The 16,434-nt window shown below is 36.3% G+C and overlaps 1 protein-coding gene across 2 annotated transcripts; it reads left to right on the top strand.

Moving 5' to 3' along the window:
- Positions 1-1,125: 1,125 nt before the first annotated feature.
- On the top strand, positions 1,126-13,956 carry THUMPD3 (THUMP domain 3 tRNA guanosine methyltransferase). Of its 2 annotated transcripts, none has more exons than XM_014075301.2 (10): positions 1,126-1,315; positions 4,190-4,469; positions 5,207-5,284; positions 6,885-7,382; positions 8,172-8,302; positions 8,952-9,021; positions 9,967-10,082; positions 10,246-10,353; positions 11,820-11,943; positions 12,934-13,956. In XM_014075301.2, exons 2-10 carry the CDS (start codon positions 4,218-4,220, stop codon positions 13,063-13,065), a joined length of 1,509 nt encoding a protein of 502 aa, XP_013930776.2. In that variant the 5' UTR covers positions 1,126-1,315; positions 4,190-4,217; the 3' UTR covers positions 13,066-13,956. The 2 variants fall into 2 exon arrangements, with proteins under 2 accessions (XP_013930776.2, XP_013930777.2); XM_014075302.2 differs by lacking the exon at positions 1,126-1,315 and adding an exon at positions 1,332-1,433.
- Positions 13,957-16,434: the final 2,478 nt, after the last annotated feature.

The following is a 16,434-nucleotide window of genomic DNA, read 5'->3' on the forward strand; positions in this document are numbered from 1 at the left end:
GCCTGGTTGAATCTTGCTGGGTGATGTTGTAATGAAGGGGCTTTGGGCAATTCCTATTATGGTTCAATGGCTTTGTCCTGGTTTGGATCTTGAGTGAGGGCTAATCCTATCATGTCCTGAGGGTGAAGGTCTTTTGTGTTGTAGATAAGCTGGCCCAGCCTTTGTCTTGTAGATAGTTGGCACCAAAATATCTGCTGGGGGGGGGGGGCAGGGAGCTGAGGCTCTGAGTTTATGTCTTTAGAAACATGTTTCTCCTTTAGGAAAAATATAATACTCTTGTCTTTTTAATATTTCCTAGAATATTTCATTTTTCTAGAAGTGTGGGTGCTAACTTCGTACATGGTCCCTTGGGAAAATTAATTGTCCACTCCTGTACATAAAAAAACTACTTTAGTAAAATGCTATATTTTTTAAAACCTGGTGTTACAATGTAAAAATCTGCTTGTATATTTAACTAGAATACATTGTTTGTCTGAAGGTTGCAAAAGCTAATCGCACGACCCCAGGACACTGTAGCGGGACATTGTAGCCGTCATAAATAGGAACCCGTTTGGGCCAAGCACCTGAATTTTCATCATGTGACCACAGGGATGGTGCAACATTCGTAAGTGTGAAAAATGGTCAGAAATAACTTTTTTCAGAACCGCTGTAATTTTGTATGGTCAATAAATGGACTGTTGTAAATCGAGGACTACCTGTATTTGCTGCCACCTACTGTCATCCCGATTCTTTCAACCTAGAAACTCTAAGCCTGGACCATTTCACCTAACCATGCTTCCATTTAAGAAAACGTTCTCATTTTCTTTTAAAACCGCCACTAGGTTTCCTTGCAAAGGGGCCAACGCCCTAACAAAAATAGCGCGGATGCTCATGCAGCTGCAACCTAAGGAAACAGCCCAGTCCTCCTTTAGGTCCGCAGCAAGGAACCAAGCCCAGCTGCAAAAGGCGCCCTACCCCTCCCCTTGTGAAATCCTCGCGCGGGGATGCTATGGCAACTCGGGCGGGGAGTCACGGAGTCCAATCATGGAGTAGAACCTCCCGCTAAGCGGCGCTCGCGCTCTCTCCGCTAGTCAACGTCCGCTCGTCTCGGGGACTCTTTCTCCCGGAAGCCTCGGTGCACCGCTCGTCACCTTTTTCCGGAAGAGAGTTTGGGGATTCCTCGTGCCAGAGGCGCGAGGGGAGAAGGAGGATATTGAAAGCTGAGGAGGGCGCCGCGCACAGGCCTCGGTGTCGCCCGGTGTGTCTGCGATTCATTCTTCCCGCTCCGTCGCAGCTCCTCACTTTATACAGGGGACGAGGGCAGCGGGCAGACTGGGTGAGGAAGGAGAGCTTCCTTTTCTTTTCAAAAGCAACCCACGTGTAGTATTTGGGAGGGGGGTGTGTGTGTTTATATTTGGCTGAAGAACCTAAAGCAGGCCGATCAGCTTACCGAGGTATATGCCAATCACGGAATTGCCGGTTGGGGTAAACACTTGATTCCAAGTCCAGAACAGGGATAAGAAATGGCGAATCAAAGAAATAAGGATAGCTAAGAAAATGAATATGACAGATCAATGTCTTTCATCCTTGTATCTCCCTGCCCTTGCAGACTGATGAATAGGATTAGAATAGGAATAGAGTAAAATAGAAGAGAATAAGAGAATAGAAAGCAGGAAGGGAACCTTGTAGGTCTTTTGTCCAACCCACTGTTTAGGTAGGAGACTCTACACTATTTCTGACAGATGGCAGTCCAGTCTCTTCTTGAAAGCTTCCAGTGATGAAGCTCTCACAACTTCTGAAGGCAAAGTTGTTCCATTGGTTGGTTGCTCTCTCACTGTCAGAAAATTTCTCCTTATTTCCAGGTTGAATCTCTTCTTGTTCAGTTTCCATCCATTATTCCTTGCTGGCCTTCAGGTGTTTTGGAAAAATAGCTTGACCTCTTCCTCTCTGTGACAGCCCCTCAAATATTGGAACACTGCTATCATGTCTTCCCTGGTCCTTCATTTCACTAGACTAGCCATGCCCAGTTCCTGCAGTCTTTCTTCATATGTTTTACCCTTTAGTTCCTAATAACCTTTGTTTCACCTTTTTTAAACAATGGCTCTCTGAGGAATTTGTCAGTTTCCTCCATCTGGACTGTCTTGATCTTTCATCTGTACCCACCCAATTTTTTCATATACCTGCTTTGCAGTTGGATGTCTATGAAGATTCTCAGTCATCCAAGTCATGGTTATCCCAAAGGTGCTTTTTCAAGAGACAACTGGACTTTGTTTTTTCTTTGAAGATTTTTCACGCTCAGAACTGAAGAAGCTTCTTGGATGAGAAGTGAAACATTTTCAAAGAACCAGAAAGTCCAGTTGTCTCTTGAAAAAGCAATTTGGGATTTGCAGTTGGATCTTCAATGTTTTTTTTAAATAGTATGACAGAAGCACCACTGGATGCTCCTTTTGTATAGTCGTGCTTTTATACTTAGTCCATATTTGAATTCCACTCCTAGCCCTAATTTCTTTTTAGAACATAACTAACCCACTCCCGTTGCATCCAGATTTTATCTTTCTTCTGAGATACCAGATTCTCATTTTTTAAAATAACAATGTGGGCAAAGGCACACTTTTATATGTAGGTACAAGAATTTATTCCTTACAACAGACTACCGGATACCTAATACCCTGTTTTTTTAATACATTAATTTTCAGATCCATGGTCCCCATTGTATTGTACAATTTAACATTTACCGGAAATCAATTCTTTTCTGCAACAGCCATCACTTTGGGCATGGGTCACAAGTCCATTTTTTCACCATCTTCCTAAATTCGGAAGTCACTCAATGAATGGTCATAAGTTGAGAATTCCCTATACTTAATAGCATCAGCTCCATAAAATCAGTCCATCTTCATTTAGGTTTATTAGCACCTTCTCTTTTTCTCTTCACAGATACGTATCTGTTTTTTACTTCATTTGTTTTCTCCCCCTTCTGAAAGTTCATCTCACCATCTAGATATGCTATGTATTAATAAGCACATTATTTTTCATGGGTAGAAATATAAGCACTTTTTTAAAAAAACCTTTATTGAAAATTTGAAACATTAAAATACAAATACCTTTAAAAATAATTTTATATAATTTACAATCCTTGTTGACAGTACTAGCATAACCATTTGTTATTCAAATACATTTTATACATTCCTAATTATTCCTATATCTATACATCTATGTTTCTAAGCTATACATTTCATGTTCCTATTCTTTATCCATTGATACCAGTTTTCCCAAACTGTATGATATTCTGAGCCTTTCTTTTCCCTTAACTCCAATGTGAGTTTATCCATCTCTGCACAATCAAAGATCTTTTGGATTATCAAACAGTCTGTCGGCATGGTATCACTTTTCCAACATTGTGTGAGTGCTATTCTTGCTGCAGTAATTATGTGCAAAATTAAATATTTTATCTCTTTCGTATACTGTCCCTTAATAATCCCCAGAAACAACAATTCTGCTTTGAGCTCTGGGTGTTTGTAATTTCCTGTTACCATTTTTGTATTTTAGTCCAATATTTTTTAGCCATTGGGCATAACTACCATGCATAAAAGAAGATACCCTGCACCTGCTTACATTTCCAACAGTTTGGTTTTAAGTTTGGACACATTTTTGCCAATCTCATGGGGGCTAAATACCAGCGATAAAACATTTTGTATTGGTTTTCTTTATACGTGACAGATTTTGTTATTGGTAATTTTTATTTTTATTCCAAATTCTTTCCCAATCTTCCAGATGAATATTGTGACTAATATTTTTAACCCAGGCTATCATTGGTCCTTTTACTATTTCCTCTGCCATGTCAAAATTTAGTAAATAATTGTATGTCCTCATTATTAATTTCTCTTCCGTACCTAACAGCAATTTGTCTAATTGCTTTGGTTCTATATCAATTCCAAATTCCTCTGGACCTTTTTTATCTCTTGATTGAAGTTGGAGATATGGCCACCAGTCTATAATTACTCTCTTAATTCCTGATTAGTTTTTAGTGTTCTTTGGGTGTCTAAAATTTCGTAGTATTTGGCCATTCTACTTATGCCTAGTGCCTTTAAGTGGAGAAATATAAGCACTTTTATTGCTTTGTATTTTACTCTATTCTGTTTTCAAAATCTGTAGCAATTATTTTAATTGTTATTTTATGTTTCTTTATTTATTTGTATTTTCTTTCTGGAAGGTCTTTAAAAGCTACCAGAACTGACAGAATGTCTGAAGTTGCAAATGCTGCCGATGTGTTATCTGAAGTGGACCTCAGTGACGCAAGTACACCAATAGATGAGAATAAAGAAGACCTAAAGAATCCTGAAGATATTGTGATTACTATTGGAGCTACTATACCAACTGGATTTGAGCTGACTGCAGCAGATGAAGTACAAGAAAAATTAGGATCAACATCTAGGATTAGCAAGGGCCGTGGGAAGATCTACTTTGAAATTCCAGCTATAAGTCTTCCGAAGGTTTGAAAATTTTATTATTTCTGCAATTTGCTATTTGAATATTGGTCTGAGGCTGCAGGTTACCCACATGTACATATTCCTGATGTCTATAAATTTCAGATTTATAGCCTAGCAGACAAGATATTCTATAATATTTCATTGATTATATTGGATGATCTTGAATCCACATGCTGGGACTTGATTCATACTCTTTACTAAACCATATGTTTTATCATAATTTGAGATAAAAGCTATTTGTTGGATAGCTGCAAATCTCAGGGAGTGGATTAAGAACATAGACTATAAACACAAGGTGGATCAGACCACCAATCCGCGTAGTCCAGTAGTCTGTCCTCATAGCAGCCAACCAACTGCACAAGGAAGCCCATTAATTTCTCAGCCGATGGCCTTCACAGGCAATCACACTGCTATCAAAGGTAATCTGCACCAATCCCCATGACTTCCCTGAACTGATCCAAACATTTTTGAAACTAGGCAAGCTGGTATTGATATAGTATAACACATTGTATTAAACACATTTTACCAAATTTTATAAGGTTGCAATGCATCTATTCTACCTATTATTTTTCAATATATTTGGTAGATTTATGTTCTACTTTTTAAATAGAACCTTTCATATTAAAAAAGTACTATGGAATGCAGCAGTTTTAGTTTGTATACTTCTGAAACTAAAAACTAAAATTGTACAGTGTACTATACATATCTGTCATGTAAGATAAAAATCTAATTTCATCCAGGTTCACCAGTTAAGATCAGTTGATAATTTATTTGTCGTTGTTCAAGAATTCAAAGATTATCAGTTCAAAGAAACTAAGGTAAGTTATTTTTTTATTCTACAATTCTAAGCAAATTCAAATTTTAAATTACAGAAGTACTTCAATAATTATTAGGATTTGAGAATATTTATTTATTCTCTTATTTGGGGGCGGTGTTGATACTTTACCATTCTCCAAAGCTTCTGAAATTTACCAAATCTCATTTCTATTTCTCAGCTTTTAGTTTAATAAATACTGTGCAAGTAGAGGGGGAAGAGAAAAATAAACAACTTAGGCAGTTGTTTTTCAAAACTGTTGATTTAATAAAAAGGAAGAGTTAAAGGGCATTGATCTGAACTGCAGAACAGAGCCTCTTCTTTAAAATATAGCTCATCCTCTAAAAGCTGAAAAATCAATGATACTTAGTGCACAATATCAAAACAATATATAAAGAAAAAGCATAAAAATGATAAGAATAACCATATGAAACTGAAAAAAAAGACAGACACAAAGCTAAAGTTAAAGAAAGACTCCAAACAATGAAATATAACTCATATTTTAAGAATTACTTGAAACTACTTAACATGGTCTTCCTCAGAGAGGCAGTCTATTCTTTGTATCCAATTACAAAGACTCTGCCCCTAATACAGATAGTCCTTGAGGTGCAAACCTAATGGAGCCTGCCCATTAGTTGTGTAAGTCAAAAAATTCATCAAATGAATCAGACTCAATTTTAAAAAATTTTAAAATCAAATTCATTAATTGAATCAAATGGCTCATTAAATGAGTGAAGATCTGACTTACTTTCCGCTCAGCCTGGACCTTGAGGTCATCTAGTCTAACCCACTGCTCTCACAAGAGTATTTATGATAAATGCCTATCCAGTCTCTTCTTAAAAGTCTCCAGTGATGGGGCACCCACAACTTCTGGAGGCAATTTAGATCTAAAACCTCTTTTAAAAAACTGCCCTGATCAACACAAGCATTTCTACAAGCAGTTCCAAAACAAATGCAAACAAACTTTATCTTTCCAAAGAACTGTACTTACAAACAAAATACTGTAGTTTGCAAAGTACAGTACTTAAAAAGAAGCACAGCAGTTCCCAAAGTGCTTACAAACAGTACCATACCGTAGAGTAACAAAAAAGAATATTTTAAAATATTTACAAAGCAGTTCCAGCACCCCAGTTCTCAAGCCCAGGCAGCACAGGGAGATCCTACACACAGCATAAAAAAACCAAAAACTCGTTGCCGGGCTGGCTGCAGAAATCACCAGATCTAGTTTGGCCATATGACCAGGGACAAACAAGTTCAGGAAATTGCATTGTAATCCCGAAAGGCCCAGGCAAGACTCAGAATTAAAAATGGCAGCCGCTGCAGCAGTGCCTAAATCTAAGTCACATGGCTACAGAGGCCTGTTTTTGATTGCAGTTTTGAATTTCTAATATAAGTACCCTTTCTGAATAAATTTGTCTGGTGAAAATTCGCTAAAGGAACCCTCGTATCCAGGGATTACCTATAGGTAACAGCTAAACGTTATTTGGAGAACATTCCAGAAGATATTAGCAGGCCATCCATTGCTTTCCAAAAATGAATTCATTTTCTGAAATATGGAAAATATGCAATGTGTTTGTCTCCAAAATTTTATTGAATTGTTACAGGAAGAAGCTTTAAAGGATTTAGAAGATTTGGTTAAGGATCTCCCTTGGACCAACTCTTTGGAAGTATGGAAGTTAAACACAAGTCTTAAGAAAAGAAAAACTAGAAAAAATAAGGGCAACCATCAGAGTCATGCAAAGAAGGAGAAGCTAGATAAGAACAAGAATCAAGAAGGAAATGAAGAATTGCAAAAACCTGTTGAAAATGATTTGAAATCTGCTGAAGTCCCAGATCCAGAAAATACTGATGAAATAGTACCATCAGATGACGACAAGAAGTCTGAACCCAGAGAAGAGACAACATCTAATGGTGACAACAGAGAGGAATCAGGTGATGGTAAGAAACAAGAAATGGAAGCTGAAATACTCAAGTTCCGGGTAACTTGCAATAGAGCTGGTGATAACCACAACTTTAAATCAGATGAAGCAGCAAGAGATTTTGGAGGAGCTGTACAAGACTACTTTCAATGGAAAGCAGATATGACCAATTTCGATGTAGAGGTAACATTCATTCTTTGAAAGTCTCCTCTTATATGTTCAGTGGGAAGAATGGTTTAAAACACAATGTATATAGTCTTCACCTTATGACTGATCGCTTAGTGACTGCTCAAAGTTACAATGGACTTCAACCCAGATTTGAGTTTCTGACTGCCGGTCCTATTCACTCCCCGTCACATAATTGCATTTTGTTTTCCCAGCAATTGGCCCACATGTTCAGCCATTTGCAGCATCCTGCAGTCACATGACCATGATTTACAATGTTTTTTTCATGGAAACTGGCATTTACTTTTCCCAGACGGGGGGGGGGTGTTTCCCCCCCCCCCCAAAAAAAACTCTTTATTGGCAATAGATTCACTTAACCATGATGTTCACATAACAATCTCTACAGAAAAGGTCATGCAATTGGGCACAGTCACGTGACCTTCTTAACTAGTGGCTTGAATTACAACTAATTCCAGGCTCAATTGGGGTCCTTAATATTATGATTATTATATGGTTAATCTTTGGTGAGATTCACAGCCTTTGGGGCTGGTTGGTAGCTCAACAGCTCGGGTCCTAACCAAGGACCTAGGAACTGTTAAGGTAACGTCGGAGGATATAAGTTGTTCCAAGTAGGATGGTTTTTTGTAGAGTCAGAATGGTCAAGTCAGGTAAATTTAGAATTTTAAAATAGCGAGGTAGCCCTTTAGGTATTGCTCAAAGGCACAAAATACAATTAGGACAACACATGATTTATTATTGTTGTTGTTATTGTTATTAACTACCAAATATTAATCTACTTTATTCAAGGTTCTTCTCAATATCCACAATAATGAAGTGATCGTAGGAATTGCATTAACAGAAGAGAGTCTTCATAGAAGAAATATTACACATTTTGGGCCCACAACTCTCCGTTCCACTCTTGCGTATGGAATGCTGAGGTATGTGTGAACATTTATTTCTAATTTCGACCAAAATCATATAGTCAATCAATCAGTCAATTAAAAATCATATGTGTATTACCCTAAACTGCAGTATGCCATACCTTCTAACCTGATGTGTATATGTTTTACTATACTATTCATCATGATATTTAAAACTATTCTACCAGATGTTTACTGTAGTTCTCTTTTGTTATTGCTTTTGTTTTGTTTTGCTTCATTTAAAAAATAAACTTCATACAAAAAAAGCTTATTTCTTTTTTATATGACTTGGAAGGCTTCTGAATGATCATGAGAAAGATTGCATTCCCTAAGTTAAAAGGCCAGAAAGCTATTGAATGCAATTATTCTTAGGGTCATTTGGAAGGCCCTTTCTCCAAATTGCCCACTTGCAGGATGGTATTGTACGTAAATGTTCTTGATGGTATCAACTATTGATATGGGGGGGGAGAGGAATGAAAAAACTAATATTAATTTTTTAAATATTTGTTAGCTTTTTGTTAGCTAAATGTTTGTTTGATATCATTTTTTGTTCGCTGCTTTGTTGTTTTATTTTTTTGCTCGTCACACACTACAGGATGTGGTCAGTTGGTGTTTCCTTTGTGTCTTAATAATGTACTCCGTTTCTTTTTATCCTGGTTTTGTTTAGATTGTGTGATCCTCAGCCAGCCGATGTAATTATTGATCCCATGTGTGGGACAGGTGCTATACCAATAGAGGTACTGCTCTCTCCCTGCTTCCCTGTCCTCAAGCATATTGGGTCTTTGTTATTTCTGAGTAGATATGTATATCCATTGGCAACTTCAGCTTCTGGTATTGAAGTCGAGATTACGACACCATATTAATTGTATCAGCATGCAGAGGTACTCTGGTATTTTGGCAAAGCAGTGACTGTTCTGAAATATGCTTATTATGAAATCGGGAGGGGCATATAGCCATTTAAAACCTACTGATAGGGGTAGTTTGCATATCTTGTCTGAGCTTTGGATATACTTATAACTTAAAAAGATGAGTGCAGTCTCGGGAAGAAAGAATGGTGCAGCCAGTAGCAGCCTCACAAAAGATGGCAAAGATTCAGCTAGGGATGGCAAGACTGGCAAGGCTACCAAGCACAAGACAACAGGGGCCACCAGGAACAGCAGGCCGAAATAAGGCGCCAGCATACAAGACAGTCAATAGGGAAAAGATGGAGAGACAAGTCCAGTGTGGGGAGTTGAAGACTCTGTTATATTACCAAGGCTCAAGGATGGGCGGGACCAAGCCAAGAGTGGTTTGGAGTGGAGTGAGTGCTTGATTAACACCAGTGGGATTTAATTAACAATGGCAACTAGGGTTTCCAGAATTGCCATTGCTAAGAAATGCTGTCACATTACATCCCACTTTAAAATGCTTTACTTAGCAATAGACATTCCAGCCCAAATTGCCATTCTTACTTAAGGATGATACTGTGTAACCAAAAGGTCTGGAACATACAGAAGAAACTCTTAATCTTGATCTCAAAAACTCAAGAAATCTAACCAGGTCGGTTTATATTGAAAGTGAGTGAGTGAGTGAGTGAGAGTGTGTGTGTGTGTGTGTGTGTATGTGTCTATATCTTAATTATGGGCAGATTCTTATGTACGCAGCAAAGAAATTACCAAGTTCACTATATTTCTCATTAACAGGGGGTTACTGTCTGGCCAAATTGTTTTCATATTGCTGGGGATAACCATTCACAGGCGGTGAAGAAAACAGCAAGTAATATCTCCTCTTTACTGAAGCAAACTGAAAATAAAGAAAGGTAAGAATTAAGAATAAAAAAATAGCATAATCTCATATTTGTTTTTTTAAACATCCAAATAATAGAAAGTATTTATCAGTTCATAACTGTGAATATGTGGGTCTAAACAATTCTTTCTCTTTGAAATAATTTACTGCTGATGGGAATTTTTAATTTATAACAGCACTTCTACAGGACTACCCATAGATAGCATCCAATGGGATAGCTGCAATCTCCCCCTGAAAACTGGCTCTGTGGATGTCATTGTAACAGATCTTCCATTTGGAAAAAGGTAAAGATCCATATGTTGGGATGGTTCTGTTCCTTCTTCATGAGTGGGGAGATTACTGATCAGTGAATTACTATCCAAATATATTTTATCTTTCTTTAGTTTCTTCCTCTGCCCTATTGATAAGAAATATGTTGATCCTCATCATTATTGTGAGATTCAAAAATTGCTTTTGGAGCAAAAAAATTACTGTCCATTGTATGGACTTCTGTATCAGAAATACTTCTGAATGTCATCATTTAGTAATTAGGCAAAGTATGTGCAATTTATAGAAATTATTCTCTTTATGTAGTTATACCTTGTTCCCCTTTGAGCTAAGAAGTGACTATCATTATTAATAATTGGGGATTAAAAAGTCTGAATAGTGGACTTCGAGTATGTGGAGACAGCACAACAGAAGAGAAAAAACTGGAGAAAATAACATGCAAGTACCTGCCAATAGAAACAGAACAACTCTGGCAAAAGAAAGCAAAGGTAGTACCAATAGTAATAGGCATCATTGGTCCAATCCCAAAACAACTGCAGCAATACTCAAACATGATTGCCATCGACAAATTCAACAAAGTCAATTGCAACAGCTGTTGACAGGATTACACCCTGCGAAGATCCCTTGACACTATTAAACCTCAGCATCTGCCTATTTCCAGATCCTTGGAAAGGACACAATAGATGGATAAAAATTGGTAAGATGCAGGGAAATTATTTTTTTAACAATTTGTGTGACTGAGCAATGAGAAGGATTAAAAAACACAGTTTAACAACAATCATAATATCCAAGGTCATAAATCCAGCTCACAAAAAAATGTATTAACTCTTCTACTCAAGATATGTAGAACTTTGTATGGGTCCAAATGCAAAAAGCTTAATATGACAAATAGATAATTTATTATACACAATCTTAAACTCAGATTTATCATTTATCAGTAAGAGCCAAGGTGGCGCAGTGGTTAAATGCAGCACTGCAGGCTACTGCTAGATCAGCAGTTCAGCGATTCAAATCCCACTGGCTCAGGGTTGACTCAGCCTTCCATCCTTCCGAGGTGGGTAAAATGAGGACCCAGATTGTTGGGGGCAATATGCTGACTCTCTGTAAACCGCTTAGAGAGGGCTGAAAGCCCTATGAAGCGGTATATAAGTCTACTACTGCTATTGCTATTTTCAAAACATCAAGGTAGTTCTTGATTTGGTAGTTCTGGTTGTACATGATTAAAAATCATTGGAAGTATAGCCCATTACCGTACAAATATGTAATAGCATGAAAGTGGCTATTTATATCATAATTAGCTTAAGTGAATAAAAACTGGAGAAATAGTACAGCTTTCTGGCTTCTTAGAGTTTCTCAGTCTAATTTAAATTGTTATAATATTCATGACTTATCATTGCTGGATAGCTATTAATAGAGACACAAAATTAAAAATCGAATACTTCTAAAGTTACTCACTTTCTACTGATAATCAATTTCACTGTAGGATGGGGTCCAAGAAGAAGAATTGGAATCTCTATCCCTCTAGCCTTATGGAGATGGCCCGAATTTGTAGACCGAAGACTGGGAGAGCTGTGCTGTTGACTGAAGATAGGAAATGCTTTGCCAAGGTAGGCATGGATTGCTAGCCTATCGTAGCAGTATGTTATCTTCAAAGCAATCCTTACACAGAACATGGTAGAGCATACAAAGGGCGTAGGTTAGTCCTGGTGGACAGTGGTTAAGTGCAGTATTGCAGGCAAATTCTCCCATAGTCTGGAGTTAGATCCTGATAGGATTCAGGGTTGACTCAAGCCTTCCATCCTTCCAAGATTGATAAAGTGAAGACCCAAATTGTTGCAGGCAATATGCAAATAATGTTTACATTGTAAAGTGACCAGTAAGTGCTGTAAAGCACCATGGGGAAGTATATAAACTTAAATGTTATTGCTGTATTGCAGTAATTTTTGGTGTCTGTCTATCCCACATTCTGGGAACAAGCCCAATTCTATATTAGTAAAGGTAAATAAGAGGTCACATTTATTTGCCCAATTGCAGCTTGTATGTGAGGAACTGTAAACTGGATAAATTTTTCAAGGGGAACTTAAAAGACACCTCCAATTATATTTGTTTAATTAGAATTCTTCTCATTTCTTTCTTCAGTATGCATTAGCCAAGTTAAGATATAAGTTAATAACTGTAAATCTGATATTACTAACTTGGTTAACAAAAGAGTACTAATAGGTTGTATAGATGAAAAGAATAACATAATTTTATGCAGGTTACCCTCTAATGAGTATCTTTGCTTCTATACTAAATGGCACCTTCAAAGAATGCTTATTCCATTATTTCTCCATTCCCCACTCCCTTTTTTCCTTAGAAAATTGTAATCTGTATAATTCTAGATTTTGAAAATGTTCCTCAAAATTAGGAAACAAGCAGGGTTTTTAACCTTTTAACTGCTTTCCTGTTATATATCTATTTGGTGATTGAAAATAATGGAAATTTCAGCTCAGAATTGCAATAAGTCTTTGCCTTTAGGTATTTATTTACCAAGTGAAGATAATTTGCTAATCTTTTTTTTTAAAAAAAAACAACCTTTGAATTGTTTTGTATTTCAGGCATTGTCAAAAATGGGGGACCTGTGGCAAAAGACTCACACAATCTGGGTGAATGTTGGAGGCCTCTGTGCTGCTGTATATCTCCTGAAACGCACCTCAGAAATAATTGAGCAGAGAAAATCATATTGGTAACATTTTAAACAGACTTAACACTCTTCCATAATCCAATAGTTTTACTTGAGATTTCAAATTGGCCAGTGTTTCAAAATTAAGTTGGTTCAGCAAAATGAACTACCGAGTAAACATACTGTGCCAAATCCAACTTGAAGCTCTTGGAGGCAATTATATAGGAAAATGTAGTAAGTTGATAAAGCTTGCAGTTTTACTATCAGCCTGAAAATGACAGTTACTGTGCAAAAGTGCAAGTGCTTTCATATTCATAAGGCAAGCTACCCAGTTTGGTGAAAAGGTTAATAATAGGAGTTTCAGAAGAGATACTTCAAAATATAGTGTTAAGAGGATTGTTTTCTTTAATATTGTTCAGTTTAGAGTTTCTTTAGGTAAGAGAGTATATAATATTTTGCCACTGGAGAATTGCCTTCATTTTATTTTGTTTGACATCCAAAATAAGGGCAACAAAGTTAGGACAGTTTTACAAACTTTATTGTCCAAAATATGGACAATAATGTTAGTACAGTTTTACTAACTTTTATAAGCTCTGAATTACACTCTGGGATCTCACTAATGTTGTTTCCTTATCTACTGTCTAAATGTAAGAGTTAAATCTTTTGTTTATTGTCATATGCTTGTTATAGTTTTAACTGAGAAGGTGTTGTATGAGTCTTTATATTCTCCTTTGTCATTGTTTTAATTCAGATTTCAGGCTAAAAATGCAGTAATAAATTTTATATGTATTGTTGATTGGAACTTGTAGGATACATGAGAATATTTATAATAAGTTAACTTTAACCTGAAAATAATAGTTAAAGAATGTGCTTAGTAGCTGAATTGACAATAACTTGTAATAATTCTCAAACATGATCCAAACTAACAAGATCTATACAATAAATATACATCCTACAATCAGTTTGTTATTCCATACTCTTGCAAAGCTTTCTTTTCTTCTCATATTAGTTGTTGATATTCACTAGCTTCTAACATTTTTTTTCCTTTATATAATAAAGTTTTTACCAGGATCATCTCTCCTCATTTTCCTGGTGTTTATTTTCATACATATCAAACAACCCAAGCATTTTTTTGTAAGGCAGGTTATTTAGGTATACTTGTTCATATTTAACAACATAATTCAGAAAAAATCAGAAACTGTTATTCATATTTATAATTATATTCATTCCTTTTAATGTATAACTAAGAGTTTAAAGCAGGTATATTCAGTCTCTTAAAAATTAAATACTTGAATAATAAATATGTTCTAATGAAGCATTTTTGAGAAAAGCAAACGTAGAATCAGTTTTGATTCTTGCTCTGCCCCGTTGAAAACCAATTTTTTATAAATGAAGAACATGTAATTAAACATCTGTTTTGTAAGTGAAGGGTTTTGAAACTAGATGTGATTGGGCCCTTTTTAATTAGTGATACCTCAATTGCTTGATACATATAACTTTAAACCTAATCCTTCAACCAGATTCATTAAGGGATATTCTTAGTTTTGAATACAATAAAGACATCTGGCAATTCCTATAGAAAGAAGAGAAGAAACGTGTCTCACTTTATTAGAGGCAGGTAGCAAAGAAAGTATTTTTAGGATCTAACTGCACATGTAAGAGCTAAGTCCCAAGAGCTAATATGTGCTTATATCTTGAGTTTTGCTGGATATTTATATATTTATTAGATTTATATCCCTTTTATTTTGCCCCCTCAAGAACAACCTTAAAGTAGTCTGGGCTGGCAGTCAGTGGCATCTGGAGCTGCTCTATTGCACTCAGGAAGCTTCCATAGCTAAAAGTAACTTGAATCTGGGACTCCAATGTCACAAGCACATACTAAAAAGTTGTCTTGAATGCATTTTCGTATGAAGTATTATGCTTCATACTCAACAAAGAAAGGTGGCTGTTAATATTATATAACCTTTGGTGTTGTAAAACAGGCTTCTGTCTGCATAAGCAAGGTAGAATTTCCTTGTAAATGGTTATTTCAAAATTGTAAAAGAAATGAGATTTTTCTTTTGATGTGGCTTTAGTTAAACTTTTCTGAAAGTAAACTGATCCAACTCACTTCCTTGATATTAAATTTTCAGAACATTTAAGAATGTTCTTGAATAATAAAAATGTTTCAAGAACTCACAGCTTGGGAGAAAAAGACATTGAAAACTCCCCTATTTTGTTCAGCTCTCCTCAGCCCCATGATCATTTTTCTTTGGAAAGAAATGAGTTATTTATTTATTTTTTTAAAAGAAACGGACTTATATCCTACCTTTCTTCCAGGAGTTCAAGGGAGGAGAAATAGCTCTCCCTCCTCCATCAAAATTTAAAGCTGCATATTCCTGTTGCGATCAACTATTAACCAATTTTAAAACACTATATCATTATTTGGCCAATTCACAATCATAATTTTATATCACACAATCCATGTAGTATTAAGAAATGCATATGTTTTAGCAAGGACAGTGACAGTGTGTGGTATAAAAGAAGGGAAAGATGGCTGAAGAGAAAGGTTGAATTTACTTCTGGCCTAGAACCCCAACAGATTTTTCATGTGGGAATGGGATTCTCAAAGTTGCAACAGTGACAGCACAGAAGTTGTCACTGGTTTTCTTCTGCAATTAGCTCTTTACATGGAAAAACCTATTCTGTACTGAAGGCTACTTTTGAAGCCCCTCACTTCAGTTGCTTATATTATGGCTTTGACTTTATTTGAAGAAGGGAAGGGGAATACAGTACCATTTTTACTCTGCCATACAACCTAGACAGTGGATACCATGTGGTCGTTGGAGGATATTTTGATCCCAGAGTGGAAAGAGTACTTTCCCCTCCAAAAAATATATGTGGTTAACTAGACAACTGTGATATAATAGGTGCAAACAATTCTGGTGTTGGGATATACCAGTAGATGAAGATTCCATTGTCTTTCATGACCTCTGTGCTCACATTCTCATTTTTGTATTTTGGAATTACACGTCATTTGACACAATCAAATGTATCTCTGTATCTGGCATCAAGATTAATCTATTATGAATTGTCAAAAATGTTTTATGCACTTTTGTAACTCACCTGGAAAACACTACTTGTGAGATGGATTTTAAAAATTTGAAGATGCGAACAAGGTAATGAATTTATTTTCATCAAAGGAGAATATAGTAATAGCCACCAGTAAATTTTCAGAGCAGTTTAAAATATGTGATTTAAAATACTTTTTAGGGTGGCTAAGATGCTTAGCTTGTCGATCAGAAGGTTGGTAGTTTGAATCCCTAGTACTACGTAATGGAGTGAGCTCCCGTTACTTGTCCCAATTTCTGCCACCAACTTAACAGTTCGAAAGCATGCAAAAATGCAAGTAGAAAAAATAGGAACCACCTTTGGTGGAAAGGTAACAGCATTCCAT

Source organism: Thamnophis sirtalis, unplaced genomic scaffold (assembly GCF_051295495.1).
Source record: "Thamnophis sirtalis isolate CommonGarterSnake01/CBP01778 unplaced genomic scaffold, rThaSir2_p1.2 scaffold_3, whole genome shotgun sequence".
Lineage (NCBI taxonomy): Eukaryota > Metazoa > Chordata > Lepidosauria > Squamata > Natricidae > Thamnophis > Thamnophis sirtalis.